Genomic DNA, 16,495 nt, shown 5'->3' with positions numbered 1-16,495 from the left:
AAAAGGCAAATAAGGACCTCTGGAAAAGGCTGAGCACTCACCACTGCTCCCATAACCCCAGTCTGTTGATAATCCCTACAAACCTGTTCCTAATTACTGCAGTAATTTCTTCAACAGCTTTTGGCCCTACCCCACCCCTCCAGCATCCCACAGTCAGCATAAACATCTTCGGGGGTTTTTTGTTTTGGATTCACTCTCCCAACATCAACATCCTGTAATTCCACCTCAGGATCATCTCCTCCAGTTCCTCGTTGTCTCCCCAGACCGTGGAGTCTGTGAATGGAGAGACCAGAAAGTGGCTGTATTTTCTGCAACCATTTTTCACAGAATATTCTTGAATAAATGGAAAGAGGGCTCCTGAGGTAAGTTCTGCAATAGCAGAACAGGATACATCATGCCAAGTTCTACCTGGCCGATCTGGGTTTTTTTCCTTCCGCATTCCCCTTTATTTCATTTACATTACGCTGAACTAGAGCTTCTCCCAGTCTCCCGCTCCTGCTGCTGGATTTCCAGCAACTTTGATTTCCACTGTCCTTGAGCTTATAAAGTCCTTCCTCCTCCTCCCTGTCTGCTATTTTTTAGATGTATGTTTTAGATGACAGTAACATCTCCTTTCAGCCTTCGTTTCACCAGGATGAAAAACCTAGACCTGACTTCTGTGCACTCTCACAAGCGTGTAAGAGCCGCACTTGTCAGGCCAGAGGTTTTCAAGCTTTCACTTCTGTGGAGTTCAAGGACTTCTGGAGCCCGAGATCCATCTATGTGACAGTCCAAACCAGACCATCCCCTTGTGAAATCCCACGTACACCTGCAGCTACCACAACATCTTGTGATGAGGAGTTTCACAGCTTAACTTTGTTTCCTTGTGTTTTGCACATGCCACCTTCGAGCCTTAGGCCAGAACTAATGCTCTGGTATTGGAAAAGGCAATGAGTTACATCAGTCTCTACCTACCTTTTCCAGTATAGTCATGATTTTAAAAATGCGCTTTGATCACTTCTCTGATATCCTGAAGAATCCCAATCTTTCCAGCTGTTCTTCCTAAAATAGTTATTACATCCCTTCGATCATCCTACTTGCCTCTTTCTTTCTAAGGCCTGCTAATCAAAATTGTATATTATGTTAGGCCTGCTAATCAAAGTTGTGTATTATGTTGGGCTGTGACACTTCCCTGCCCACTGGAAACGATCGCACCCACGGTATCAGAAAAATCACATTTAATTTTTCAATTGCTACACTGAGCTAGTAAGTTTGGTGAATTACAGGACGCCTAAGCCTTTTGGTTTCCATTTCAAAGCAATTTTACCTGAGTTCCCGGAGCATTATGGTATTCACTCCTCAGAGCTGAATTTTTAGCTCTACCACTCTATTCCTCTAAAGAGTTTCATCGCTTTCGCAATGGTAACACCGTCTTTTCCTGGAGCAGTAACCTCTCATTTTGGTTCTTTTATTCTCCCTCCCTTCTCTGTACTGCGAGCATTACTGTATTAATCACATTCATCAGTGTCAACCCTCCCAGGCCCCACCCTTCATAAGCATTTCCACTCCCACACCTTTACTCCAATTCCTTTCTCCCAACCCCTGTACTAAGCCCACCACTGGTGGCTTCCCACACGGCATCGTATCACACACTGTCACATCTTTTTCTAAACAGTCACGGAGTACAATCACCTAACCAAGACACTTGACTCTTCCAGGTGCTTCCACCCCGAATTTCACATACCAGTGGTCCTCCCGATGGGTCTGCCCTGAAGCCCAAAGGCCAGTCCCGAGAGCCGTGTCCCATCCTGCTCCCTGCTGGCAGCCCAGGCACGGTGCTGGGCTCCTCCAGAACCTCCCTGCACGCAGACACGGTCCCGCTTGCCACCTGGTCCCACCAGCCTCCTCTTCCTGTTGTCCCAACCTCCTCTCTCCCCATCTCAATGTCATTTTGGCAACAGTCACATTCACATTTGGAGCAATATGAAAATGCTTTAATCCTGGCTTGATCCTTACTGACCAGTAACCCCACTTTTTAATAGCTATGAAGTATCAAGTTGCTTATCGCCTCTGGCAAGGTTTAACTCTGCTTGACCTTTGTATTCTTGCTCTACTCTCTCTCTATATATATTTCAGAGGTCAAGGCATGACTGCGCTACTGCCACGTCTGCTCATTTTCCACACCCAGGAAGAGAAGCAGGTAGCTATCTCGCTGTGTAGCAAAGGAGCAGAGCTATACCAGAAAGTGCTGGTTTTATCTGTTTTCTGTAAAACTATTTGTCCCTTGAGACTGCAGCCCCCCCCCCAAGGAGTACAAAAGCCAGTACCAGCCACAGTGAAACACAGCGACCCAGCTTTGCAGGCAGCCAGAGAGCAACTCCTGTACCAGGACAACAGTCTAAGCAAGATTTAGTATGTGGGTAATGGAGGACTGTATGGATCAGCGAGAGCCAGATCAATACAGTAATTTTAAACTGAGGAACAGTTTATTTCTCTTGTTGTATGTGAAAAGAAATACCCTTTTCACCTATGTAAATGAATGCTACATAATCAAATACTTCATCGCTCCCACTGTTGGAGAAAGCTTATTCTCTAAGTGACAGGTTTGCTCAGCCACCACTTTCACCAGTGATGGCTCACTGAGCACAGCTCCCTCACAAACACTGAGCAACTCCAGGTGAAGAAAGTCTGTCATATTTGGGAAATGGCTAACACGTAGGAAGGTGTTCAAGGTAAAAAATTCTGTCACCATCTGTCATTTCATAAACAGCTGAATGTCACTATTCTGAAAAAAAAAAAGAGGTTTCAATCTGAATAAGCACCGATAATAATAGTGATGATGATGATAACAGCAACAATGACAGGACAAAATTGCCTTTGCTTCTAACAATAAAAGGGCCTGTAAGGAAGCAAGAAAATAGCGTTACAAAAGGCATGGTGGCACTTTGGAAAGCCACGGCTGGACTCATCCCGTCTCTGTAAGCGACCAGCAGCAGCGCAGATGCGCGTACGAGAAAGGGCGAGCTGGCAGGCAGTCTCACGAACGGGACAATCGTTTTCTGATGTAGGGGGAATCCCACAAATGAAATATCCATCATTCCTCCTCTAAATCCTGTGTGTGGATACAGGCATGCCTGCAATGCAATACTAACTGAAAGCAGCCAAGTGCCAAGGGTCTCATCTCCTGTCCCAACCAAAAGTCCGTTTTCTCGTCCCCATCAGCCCTTTGTTACCTTCTGCTGAGGTTAATCAAGCACCGAGCCGTGTCCCTGTGGAAATGCTACCGACGACTCCAAAGACATTTTGCTGATTCAGCTACATTGGCTCCTGGGCCTACTTCAGTTATAAAAGCACAACCCATGCTCTGGATGCAAGAAAAGCTGCAAGAACAGCCTTGGGTTGACACAGGAAATGTTCCACTAAACACATCCCTTGCTCACAAAACTGCTGCAGCGGGAGCGAAGTGTAATTCTGGAAATCTGTTACACAACTCCTAGAAGTACAGGGCGAGTTTAACTACAGGAAGCGGTGGTTAAATATAGATGTGCTGCACAAAGTATCTTCACCAAAAGGCACTACTGTTCTAGCCACCAAACCACCGCTGGGCAAAACTCCTTGTACAGGAAAAGTTGGAAACTACAAAGCCTAGATTTTTTAATTTTTTTTTCCATCAAAAGTGCATGCCATAGGAATTTCATTTTCTGCTTTCCAAGTTTCATTTCAAATGTCAATTTTAAACTGGCAAGAACAAGAAGCAGATTCAGACAACGACCTCCCAACTTTGCAATGTTTAAAAGTTGCAGTTTCATAGAACTCGGCTCACTCAAACCCCTCTTCATTCCCCTAAGCCACTAAAACCCACAACGCTTACAGCTTCATTATGGCTTGGCTTCTTCATCTGCATACACATTAAACATCCTCAAGTATTCCATATTTTTGTTTTTACATTTCACAATGACTTTTTTTCCTAAATTTAATCTAACGCTTCCTTTAAGTCATTCCAGTGTTTTGTTCTACCTTTCCATCCCACGGTAGTTCCCAGCACCTGCCCTGTTGGGGTGAAAAATACGACAAAATGTTTGTTATAAGTTATGGTTTGCTCTGGGTTGAAAAGCTGGCTGTTAACAGTCTGGTGAACTCCTACAGCAAGAGCTGCCCAGCGAGTCAATCAATGAAGCTGCATCACCCCCAAATGCCTCTTCAGCTCCTGCTCTCGGTTCCTTCCTTCCCGCCGCTCTGCTTTCGGTTCCCAGTTGATCTCTACCCATCCTTCCTCAGGCAGCTCCAGCTAAAACCCTGCCCTGACCCAGACGGCTCCACGCCGACGCACTCCAGCACGCTGAGCTGCTTCATCATCCAAGCGCTTCCTTATCGACCGGCTACGCAGTTTATACAACACCATCGCCTTCGACAGCTCCTTCCCTTGCAGGGCACAAAACAAAACAACTAAGCTGGCCAACTTCTGCGAAGGAGGTGCTCGTGGGATGGGGATGAGAGAAACAACTAGGAGACAAGGTGCACGCTCAGCATGCTGGTAACGAGGAGGATTCAGAACACACTCGTTAGGAAGGATAATCGTTCAGCCGGTCCTACCCCCAGACAGAGAGAGATCAGTGCCTCCTAACTGGAACCCATCCATCAGCATCTACAAACGTCAATGTTATCAAGTCATAAAAGATTTTTATTAGTGGGCGACAAAATGGGAAAATTGAAGGTCTCAACAAATGCAAGTTTTGGACTCTTGGTAAAGCTGGAGAATGCACCAGCAATAGTCGTACACGGTTGAGGAGGGAGCCTAAAACATACAGGCTAGGAAAAGCCATTAGCTTTCCTGACTTGAGTTATTACAGGACTATTAAAACACAAGAAAAATCTCTAGTTAGGTAACAAGTTAAAAGAAAGAGTTCAAGTTCTGCCTCATGTTAGGCTTCCCTACATAGAAGCAGCCATGTTTTCAGCCAGCTGAGAAACTCTCCAGCTTACCACAGAAAAATATAAAATAAGTGGAGACGTGGATTACACTTTCTTGCTGACACAAAGCAAGGCTACTAGTGAATTTATAGTCATAGATTCGAGGCAACTCATAATTAAAAAATTCCAGTTTTAAAGCACTTCCCACTAAATCACAGACTGCAAGGATCCTGTCCTCCCAAACAGGAGATCTGCCAGCAGCCTGTCCGAGGGAGCAGGCAGGAACAGTGGTTACAAACATCACGCAGATCTCTTCCCCTTTTCTTAAAAAATGTTTAGGGAGATAACACTGAGCTTTAGCACTATGGAAAATACAACACACAGTTACAAAATTAGATACCTGAATAATCTCAGGAAGAGCAAACTCTTCTCAGGAAGACCTGCTTCTGGAAGAAGCCACCCAGAAGGATGCCACCCCGTAGCTTCTTGGGTCTATTACTCACCATATCTGTAGCTTGATCTTCTTTCCTTGTAATTCAACAGTTTTAATCTTGAAGTCTATCCCTGAAATAAACAAACACATAAATAACTAATTAGTATTTACCTACACAAAAGCAATTCCACATCAACTCATCTGCTCCAGACAACAGCTTTTTTCTTCTTTTAGGGAATTGTCGGGTACACCACGGATGTGCGGGTCAGCCGGAAGGCGAGGAACGCACCGGCCAGCGCAGACAGGGCCTCAGAGGGTCCCCCTTCGGCTGACAAAGTTACGGTGATCTGGCTTGGAAAAGCTTTTAAATGTTTCTTGTTTATTTTTAAGAACGAAAAATATCAGGTTTTTGCAATTTTTCTGTAGAACTTCCAAAAAGAAGAAATTTGGGAGTTTGGGTATAAATTTAAACATCCTAAACAACACAGCAAGATTTCTTCTTATTGGTTTTTTGTTTGGGTTTTTTTTGGTTGTTTTGGGTTTTTTGTTTGTTTGGGGTTTTTGTTTTGGTTTTTTGTTTGTTTTATTTTTTTTGTTTGTTTGTTTTATGGTTGTTTTTTAAAAAAAGATTCTTTCCCCCAAAATTATTAAACCACAGTATTTGGCATATGCTGAAAAATTATGTGAAATATTGAGGTGAATTTTTCTTTATTTTTTTACTCTTAGACCTAATTCTTGTGATACTACCACTTCAGAAACCTCTGAAAAAAACTCCACCTCTTTTCCCCAAGGTCCTCCTTTCCATTAATTCTGCTCAAGTAATCTACCTGTCAGAACACCATTAACTAAAGAAATCTTAATGTTTATTACCTGTTTAACATAACTCAAAGCGGTCAGAGCATGTGACATGACTCCAGACTACTAAAACCAGTCATCTTGCTTTTTACACCATTGGAACAAGCTGCAGAAGCCCTGAATTGTCTCTCGAGCTGAACACACACGTGCGTGGCTTCGGGAGCACCAACCTCAAGCTCCATCAACGTAAGCAGAAGGGTTTAAGCAACATGAAGCTTTCAACCAGCAATAAAAGGCAAGTTATCAGCTAAGCTGGCACTCAATCACCACGTCTCTTCATCCAGGTCCATCCCTGCTCCAGTCTCTGTACAAGCAAAGTCAGGATCTGACTGACTTTTTGTGCATAACCACGACTCTCAACACTCGGAGTAAGCACAGACCATCTTGACAGAGTACGAGTAAGGTTTTTTTCCTTTTCATGCCAACTAACACAAAATAATTCACATGTTAACTAGCGGCAAAGCTGAAATGGTATCACAAGGAAGTGAGTTACCCACGGGATTTGCAAGGACTGAGGAGATGAAGGAGAGCTGTCCTGACAAGACTTAGGCAAGATGAAAATATCAAACTGAAGACAAATCGTTGGCGGAGATCAATGCTGCAACCAGTATTTAATATCTTCATTGTTAATTCTGGTATAATAAATTGTCCTATTTGAAGTCTACTGCTTACAAAAGTGAGAGGCACTGTACAAAGGACGATTAAAATAAGAAACTGATAAACTTGAAGACAGAACAAACACAAGGGACAGGTGTCAGCAGTACAAAATGCAACATTACGTGCCTGCTAGCCAAGAATTTCTTCTGCCAACCAGCAGCTGTCAGATGACAAAGAAGAAAGACCGAAGGTTGAGAGATTACCATTTTACTTTCATGGAGTAACTATCACAGAATCACCTAAGTTGGAAAGGACCTTGAAGATCCTCCAGTCCAGCCATTAACCTCACACTGACTGTTCTCAACTCCACCATATCCCTAAGCGCTGGCTCAACCCGAAACTATGATCTGATGGAGAGGCAACCCTAGAATAAGCAAATACAATCTTGCAGGCACCCGGTGAGAAATTTCCATCCGAAGCAGGGAAATGCGAACACCGTTGTGTAAGACCTTGGTGAAACCTCGTTTGTGCAACATGTACAAACTACTCATTCTTTCTCAGAAGAGATGGGCTCAGAGCAAAACGTATGCCGAGCAAGACAGGCCAGGATGAGGATCTCCCCCACCAGGTCCTCCACAGCCGAAGAGGCTCGAGGACCATGTCTTGTTCCAACCTTCTCTTCTCCAAAACTGCCCACAAGAATTACCAGCACAGACTACATCAGTGGAGCAGGAACACTACAAGCCATCTTCTCAAACTGCTCTGACCGTCATCAGATGCCAGAGTCCTGACTTTCAATTCAAACCAGAGAAAACACTGCTGATCATTTTTCATGCTTTCTAAAAATCTGTTTATATTTAGAGTTTTTAAAAGGCAGCAGCTGCAATCACACACTTCCCTCCTAAATCTACAAGGTCATTTTATACCAAGTAAGATTAAATAGAATTTATGAAACACACTATTATGCAAGAAGTCTGCCTTGGAAGGCAGCTTCAAACCCCACCAAGTCCAACTCCTTTTAGCTCTATATAGTGCACACACTACTTGATTTTAACATTAAAAGTTAGTAAATCAGGATACCAGAGCCTCTCTGGGAAAGACTACACAATTTTAGAGGGTGGGTGGGGGGAGAATCCCCCTCCCCACAGGCCTGTGTAGTGCAGGGGCAGGAGCGGGGACGGCACTTGCTAGGTGGACACCCACCACGTATGCAGCCAGAAAGGAAAACAGGGAATAACCCTGAAATGATCACCAACTGCACCTCCTCACCGAGCCGCTCGCAGTTACCAAGTACTTCATAAACACGAGTTGGAGTGTGAAGGGGCAAAACTCCCCATTTCTAAGGATTTAAAGCAGTACAGTGACTAAAGGCCAAGGTTGTCCACTAATTCTAAGACGTCAGCTTGGGACCTTCAGACCTTCGTTTCAGGTCAATGCTCCATTTTCTTCCAATTAGCCAAAGCAGCATTTCATCATTCATGTTACGTCAGATTTATGACTCAGTATAGCTAGTGTTGTATGGATGTGGTTTGACAAATAAACCTGAATGATTAATAGCCAACACACAGAACTGCCCCAAATACACTTAACTATCCCCACATTTTGCAGCATTTAACCAAGTTAAAAGCATTTAACCAAGTTGTTTGCTATGATGTAGTGCTCCACAGCAATGCTACCGAACAAACAACACAGCATTTACCGAAAGATCATACATAGAAGTATTTTATACACTGACACTTACTTTTAGGTTCTGCCCAGATAAAGCAGGATGTTTGACAGCCACTTCTTATGCCTTAAAGTAAGCTATTAAGCCAGCCAAGGACATTAACTCTTCTCTGCACTGAGAGGGATTTGGCTAACTCTAGTATTTGGGGATAAAATAAATCTCTAATCCCATGTTATACTCAGCTTCCATTCCAATTACAATATAATACTAGTTCAGCCTTCATAACAGAAAGATTGTTATAAATAGGAATGACTATTTGTCTCCAAATACTTTCAAAGTAGTTTTAACAGACTGGAAAAAATAGATTTCTGCATCACTATAATGCCCGCTCCCTTCGAGGTCTTTCCAAAGAAGCCGCTGGTGACATTATACTGCAGAAACACAAAGGCTTCGGGGAGAAGAGATCACAGCTATGGGGAGCTTCCAGTAACACTAAGTTCAAGAAAGAGTTTAAGAGGGTAACGGGAATAAAAATCGAATGGCATGCAGAACAGACATACTGCTATCACAAGAGATAATGACAAAACTAATTAATTAAAGATGAGCATGAAATTACTCCCTCATTAAGTGTCAGTAAGATATTCATCAACTTCAACAGGGCAAACTGGAATTCACAGAAAAACCTGGAAGTATACTGCCAGCCTATGAAACACTTATAACCCCATACTTTCAAATAAAAATTTGGAAGTGTTTGTTACTCTCCAGTACAGCTCACGCAGTTTCACAACGAGGTCTCCTTACAGGCAGATCATCCCAGGTTTCTGGCTCAATTCTAGGTTTGCTCCCAACTTCAAGTCTTCTACCAGTTGCTTATAGAAATATCCGGGCCCAGATCTGACCAAAAACTGAACTCATGGCTTTAAAAAAGACTGTTTTTTAAAGGCTGTTTATGGATTCTTTAGGTCACCAGCCTTTGAGTATCAAGGTTTAAGAAGTACCAGCAGTTGATCTCATGGTATGTGCGAACAAGCTCTGCCCTTACACAACTACTGGAAGTCATTTCTGCCTAGTCACTGTAAACAGGCAGACCAAGAGGAGTTTTGGAAGCCGGGAGGTCAGACCTGTGCATCAGGACACTGAAGTGAAGCTCTTCTGTCCCTACATCAGCAGAGGTTATTGTCAACGACTCCCGACAACGTATTGCAGCTTTATTTGTGTAAGTTTAAATATCTGAATGTCTGGGTGAACACAGAACTATTTGCTCAACGGTTCTGCGTTTCCATTGCTCTCAGATGAAAGATGTTAACGAAGACCCTGGACTTGCGTCAGCAGAACAGCGTGTTTTAAAGCCATAATCACAGCATCCGGACAGCTATGTATCACTTTACACCTTCTCCCAAGCCCCTGCCAAGGCTTTGTAAAGATCACTCTTCTGTTGCTAAATCACAAACCAACTGTTCTCCGAAAGTGAAAGACAAGAATGCCATCAGTACAAAAGGGAGGGAGAAAAAGTTATTTTCCAGTCCATTTCAGAGCTACAAATGATGAGCTAGCCCTTTTCAGACAGCACGAATTTTGTTTGCATTCTTCCCAAACAAAGACCCCATTGAGCTCGGTGAGGACACTGGGTGGTAGGAAGCGGGATGTAGGGCAAGAGAGAGGCAACGCTGCAGCGCGAGGACAGTCAACCTGCACGTCAAATCCCCATCAAGTGCAGACTGTAAGCAGCATATAAATAAGGGCATTTTGTGTTTCATTTGTTAGTCGTTGCCTTGCAGATATACTTTAATAGAACTGTGTGTTTTCAACTCGGGAAAGAAAAGCCAACGTGCACAAATTCAGACTCGAGTCTCGCGCCTTCAAGCTGCCCCCCCCTTTGTGCTACAGGCTCTGGCAACAGCAAGTATTCTTAACAGTGTATTTAAATTGCAGCGATCAACACCCGAATTAAGAGGCAAGAACTGAGGCCACATTCAGATTTTCTGATGAGCCCTGGAGCCACCCGGCCAGCAGCTTTCGACTGCACCAGCGTCAGCAACCCCACAGAAGGGAAGGGTCTCAGCCCACGCCGCTGCGCGGTCTCCGAGGGTTTGGGGGTGCACTTCAACCCCCCCACTAAGCCACTTCAAACAGCCAAAGCAAGGTGGAGCTCTTGCAAGCGCTTTAATAGCCACAAAAGGAATCAATCTTATCTTTACTGCCTCCCTGTTTAGAAACTCCAGCGTTAGGCGAAGAAAACGACTGAGCAGGCAGAAGGAAGTCTGCTCTCTTTGAATGAGCAACTTCCCAACTCACAGAGGAAGAAGGAACGCAGCGTCCTGACGTACGGCACATCAGTACGAGAAACCCTAACGTACCTCTAAGTTCACACACCACCACCGTCACAGAAGCACAGAGAAAATCTGTAACCTTCAGGTATGTTTACAGCTTATAGTAGGGCCCAATAAAAGCCCTCAAATGTCTATATTTAAGAAGCAAAAATGCAGTAAAAGAAAACTTACCAACAGCAGGAAAATACAGCAATAACTAGGTCTGGAAGCTTTTAAAAAGAAAAAAAATTAACTTTGGGGCAGAAACCTTTGCAGAGCTTTGTCTAGTCTTTTTACACAGAAGTATTTGATCATGAGATCCCACAATTCTTGACAGAAATTTGTTATATTGTTAGTCTTTAAGCTTAACACCTTAATGCAGAAGATGACTTCTAAAACAAGCTCCTAAGCCAGATACTGCTTTATAACATTTATTAACGTCTACAGCATAACACTAATAAAAAGTTGATTCCTCTAAGCCCTCCCAGTAACAAGATTTCAAAATATATCAAGTCCAGAACTATAAACTCTCCAAAGTCAACCCAAGCCTTGCAAACAAGCTTTAATACTGTTGTTTTACTAAGAATATGCAGACATTGACATTTGTTATCAGTGAAGGAGTTTAGATCAAATATTTTGCAAGAAAGCTTCAGATGTAAATATACTTTCTCCTTCCAAAGAAAGCCCAACACAAGCATATCAGGCAAGAGATGAGAGATCTGGTTTTAATTAAGCTCTTAGTGATCTCAGTTACTACTTAGTCTTTCAAAATATTTATTCTACAAGGTATTCATACCTGCACAGCACGAATATACAACATTCCCAACCACACTCAACACTAAGTGCCAACGCTACTTTTCAGAGGCTTTATACGAACCAGATTTCTCAAGTTTCTCGGCCTTTTTCACACCTTCAGCACAGAACAAAGTCTCAACGCTGGGTTTTCCCAGTGTTGTACCCACTACTGGGACCCAGGACTTTGCTGAGACAATGCTTCGCACTTGGTGTGAAAGGTGCTCAAAGCACAAGGTTGAGACAGGAGCGTTTAGTTCAGAGGAGCAGTAGCAAACCCCAGGGCAGGTGATCACTTTGTGCCTAGGCATGCTGGCAACCCCTTGATTCCGGCTCTAAGGAGACCTGGGCAAGTACACACAGATTACTCAAACATACACAAATCTGTTTTAAAGAACCTTAACTCCTCATCTTAAAAAAAATACCCCAAAAAAAACCCCAAACAGTAAAAAACACCCACAAAACACCCCAAACTTTCCTCTTCACAAAACTTAAATTGAACTCTGTTTTGATACTGCAGTGACTTCTTAAAAGCAGTTCATTTATAGCTGACAAGTTTACAGATTGGATTATCCAGTAATAACCTCCATTCTCATTCCTCAGAAGGAAACAGCTATTGCAGCCTTTCAGGACTTGAAAGGGGCTTAGAAGAAAGATGGGGCCAAACTTTTTAGCATGGCCTGTAGTGACAGGAGAAGGGGTGATGGTTTTGAACTAGAAGAGGGGAGATTTAGATGAGATCTAAGGAAGAAATTCTTCCCTGTGAGGGGGGTGAGGCCCTGGCACAGGTTGCCCAGAGAAGCTGTGGCTGCCCCTTCCCTGGAAGAGTTCAAGGCCAGGTTGGACGGGGCTTTGGGCAACCTGGGCTAGTGGAAGGTGGCCCTGCCCAGGGCAGGGGGGTGGCACTGGATGGGCTTTGAGGTCCCTTCCACCCAAACCATCCTGTGATTCTATGAAATCCAAGGAGTGCTTTTTCACAGGCAGTCTGGCCTCACCTGCAGCTGGGCTGCTCCCGGGTCGTTACTCTCAGCAAGGGCTGCGGGGAGGCAGCCGCAGGGCCCGTGGTGGCAGCTCTCTGCAGCTCCCCGGGACGTCTCCTTTCACTTGTCCGCGAGAGATCAGAAAGGAATAAGGTTCCTTCACAAAGTGCCACTTGTAAGACTCACAGCTTCTTGATCAGAGGACTTAGGAATACTTTGCAAGTCTGCAAACTAAGCACCATTCAGACTGTGCTGGAAGAGAAACTCAAGCTGTTCACAGACTTGTCCTTTGGCAAGAGTTTGTGTGAAAGTATAAGTTTTATCAGAGAGAGCAAAATTCAGCTGACGTGGTAAGGAACAGGAGGAAACTTTAGGCTAGCTGGGACAAGCCTCTACAGTCATGGCAATTCTTTATGAAATACAGATTTGCTACCTTTGGCAAAACGCACGTCATTTAGCTACAGAGGAGAGAAAAGCTCTTAATAACCGGTCTCTAAAAGGAGCTGGAACCCACATTATCCTCCCTATTGCTTGTGGCTTACATCTCGCATGAACCTCTAACTAACAGGTGGATCTCTGTGGTTATTAATTCTTTGTGAAGCCTGCTTTCTCAGGAGAAAATTGCAATAAAATAAAAAAGAGTCACTAGACAAAGTCTCAAACTTTTGCTTGCTGAAGCAAGTGTGAATGAGATTATCAGAGAGACCGAGACGACGAGGAAACCTGAAAACCTGGACTACTTGGCTTCTTTTAAGCAGTACTGAGAAATTGTAGATCCAGGTAAGGAACCGATACTTTAGGTCAGAACTACTTTCTCTAACAAGACATTTATTCATCCGGAGCGAGGGATTACATTGCATTTGAACTCTCCCTTGTCTTTAGCCCTGATCACGTGCGGCACGGTCAGCTGCCTGGGAGGAGGGAAAGGCAGGGTGACCAGCCACAAAAAACAAGCAATCAAATTAAAACGAGCAGCCCATTGGCGCTTTAGGGTCTGACAAGATGCACACACAGCACTCTTAGTTTCAACCTAGCAGGCAATACGAATTTTGCTCGTGGCTTTGTAGGATGCACAGCTGTTGTGGTAGCTCCACACCTCTTGGTTTCACAGTACTGAATTTACCCTCCTCTCCAGCCTTCAAACACATTTAATCTTGTGAGTAAACAAGAGAGTAACTAAGTAAATAAGACAGCTCGTGTTCCTCTTTCAGGGGAAAGCTCACTTCGCATCAATGCTTATCTGTTGATTTTCTTTTATGTGTATGCGTACACATCCCCAGTCTCCCATATATACATACCTGTACCTGCATCACTACTTGTAGTTATCTCTTCTACACTTAACGTGTGGTAATGAATTCTTTGAAGAAATAAAATAGTGTTGTGTAACACAAACTTCCACATGAAGTCAGCAGCTCCCCTCTTGCTTTGGAAAGGAGAAAACCAAGATGGCCGAATGCAAGTTCAGAGAAGCTGTGGCTGCCCCCTCCCTGGCAGGGTTCAAGGCCAGGTTGGACGGGGCTTTGGACAACCTGGGCTAGTGGAAGGTGTCCCTGCCCATGGCAGGGGGCCTGGATGGACTTTAAGGTCCCTTCCAACTCAACCCATTCCATGATTCTGTGGTAAGTTCTGCCAAAATCACACAAGTCCTCAGGGCCCCCTTCATGTCCCAGCCCCACCAACCCCCTCACAGCTCTCCCGGAGAGCCGCAGTCAGCCACGGATCACCTGCCACCATGCTGCCCGACCACGGGATGCTGAGGGGGTCAGACAGCCCGCGCGGGCTACCAAGGTCTTGGGACCAGGCTACCTTTATGCAGCTCATTTCAGAGCCAGGTACCTCAGGTTTTACCCCAGTTCTTGCCCATTCTGGGCTCTCCACCTGCAGGCGGGGAGCTGGGGAAGAGTGGGGTGAGAGGAAGGAATTGCATGGCCAGAAGCAAAGCTCTACACAGACATGCAAGTTCCGGTGAGTAAATTTACAACTGCAACCCCAGTGGCAGCTTCTCCCCTTGCAAAAGCCAGGGCAAGTTACTTACATCTCAAATCAATTTTATCACCTTCATTTCCATAAAAACATCTAAGAGAAGAGCTCAGACCTGATGCAGGGAGGGAGCTACACTCTCCAGCAAGACTCTTCCTTTTGTCTCATTTTTCTTGACCTCACACTAAAACCTCCAAGTGCACCGACTCCTGCAGGCAACTCCAAAAGCTGAGGGACATTACCCACTGCAAGCAAACACTGCTGTAAGACAAAGCAAAAGTGAGGCACCTATATGAAATAAAATTAATAATAAATTTAATAATTAATAGATTAGTAAAACTTCTTTCAAAAACTAGCAAGATGTTTCTGAACCTGCCTGTTCTGCTTAACGGAGGGGAACGGGTGGGAGGGGAAAAACAAAAGGAGAAGAAAACTGTACCAGGTAGCAACCATCAGTCAGTGGCTGAGATATTGTTCTGCCCTCGAGGTAATTTTAGTTTCTCCACAAAACCAAAATTGCATATCCTAGCACAGCAAGAGGCTTATAAGTTGCTTTCCAAAAATTTAAGCTAAGCAGCGTAATCAGACAACACAGTCAGATGCAGATGGAGAGCAGAGGTGGCAAACAGGTCTCTCTCACCAGTGGAGCCTGACGACTGCTGTTAGCCTGGAATAACTCCACACAGACTGCTGCTAAACAAAATAAGTTAGAAATAAGGTGGGGGACCCATTGCACGCAGACGACAGACAACACTCAGCAGTTACGTCAGACCATGTTGCAGATTCCCATTCATTTAAACTACCACCACACTGGTCAGACCTAAAATAAATGCCTACCAAAAAAAAAAAAAAAGACTGCAATTGCTCACAATACAGACTTAGGTGAGAGAGTTTTCTTACTGTCTGCACAGTTACAATGACTCAGGACTCCTGACTGCAGGCTAGGGAGCACCTATAGAACTTGTTCAGACACAGCAGCTCAGTGGCAGGACCAGTGAGCAGAGCCTCAGAGCAAAGGGGCCCCCAAAAATGAACCGAGACAGTGCAGGACCCCCAGAACCACCGCCTGGAAAAGGCTACAGGGAGAACCACCAGCAGCCCCCTAGGACCAACATGGGGGGGGCATCAGAAATCACAGAGCAGGTGACACTGAAACGGCCTCTCGGCTGTCTTTGCTGTCCTCTTCTAAACCTTTAATTCCATCATTTTTGACATTCAGCGATGAGAAGCGTAACGAAGTACTCGAGATATGAGCAGACTATGGATTTACGCAGTAGTAAAACAGAAATTCAATGGATTCAACTGTTTCAGTGTTTTATCTTCTCTGCAGTAAGTTTTTCCTAGTGCAGAGTGAGCAAAACCAGAGCAGCAACAAGAACTCACTCTTCCAGCTCTGCAGGGTTTCAAGTCGTGACAATTCAGCATTTACAGAGCATCAGAAGTTGCATCTAAATAAAGTAACACATACCTTACACAAACCCTTAGGAAACGTACACTTAGCCTACTAGAATTAACTAAGAAAGTTCCACAGCTGGGTGAGAGAAGACATCCACGAAGGCAAGCGTCCTGTTTGAGAGCCCAGTTTTGAGTGAGGCGTGGGAGGACAATGGGAATAGAAACAAGTGATTTAATGACTTTAACTCCACCAGCCACAAACGATGATGTGATTAGTGTTACATTTTTTCCCCTGCTCCTCTTTCCCACACACCCAGTCACTGGTGTCAATCCTCCCACCCTCAGACCGAGTCTATCACCGAGAGGCCTCTCCTTTCCCCGAGGACCTTCCCCAAGCGCTCTACCCACTCACTAAACAACCCCTTGCATACTTTGTTTTAGTACCCTCCCGAACCAGCCCTCGGGTAAACATTCATTCCTTGATCTCGAGCTCACCAGCCCCCATCCATGCCACCTCAACAACAACAGCTCCACAGAACTGGGGTATTTTAGGAGCATGCCTAGTAACAAGCAGAGAAACTGCCAGGGGAATAGCTGT

General features: G+C 44.5%; 2 protein-coding genes across 2 annotated transcripts in view; one reads left to right on the top strand and one right to left on the bottom strand.

Annotated features, from left to right (window-relative positions):
- LOC141940407 (uncharacterized) overlaps nucleotides 1–16,495 on the top strand; it is a 208,476-nt gene that overhangs the window by 166,799 nt on the left and 25,182 nt on the right. The window lies entirely within an intron of this gene.
- Nucleotides 1–16,495, bottom strand: part of RAB10 (RAB10, member RAS oncogene family) — a 51,468-nt gene that overhangs the window by 15,490 nt on the left and 19,483 nt on the right. The window contains exon 2 of the mRNA XM_074861209.1: nucleotides 5,394–5,454. Within this exon, the coding sequence (XP_074717310.1) occupies nucleotides 5,394–5,454 (61 nt within the window). The remainder of the gene's footprint in view (nucleotides 1–5,393; nucleotides 5,455–16,495) is intronic.

This window comes from Strix uralensis, chromosome 3, assembly GCF_047716275.1.
Source record: "Strix uralensis isolate ZFMK-TIS-50842 chromosome 3, bStrUra1, whole genome shotgun sequence".
In the NCBI taxonomy this organism is placed as follows: Eukaryota; Metazoa; Chordata; class Aves; order Strigiformes; family Strigidae; genus Strix; species Strix uralensis.
This window is presented reverse-complemented; position numbering and strand designations above follow the sequence as displayed.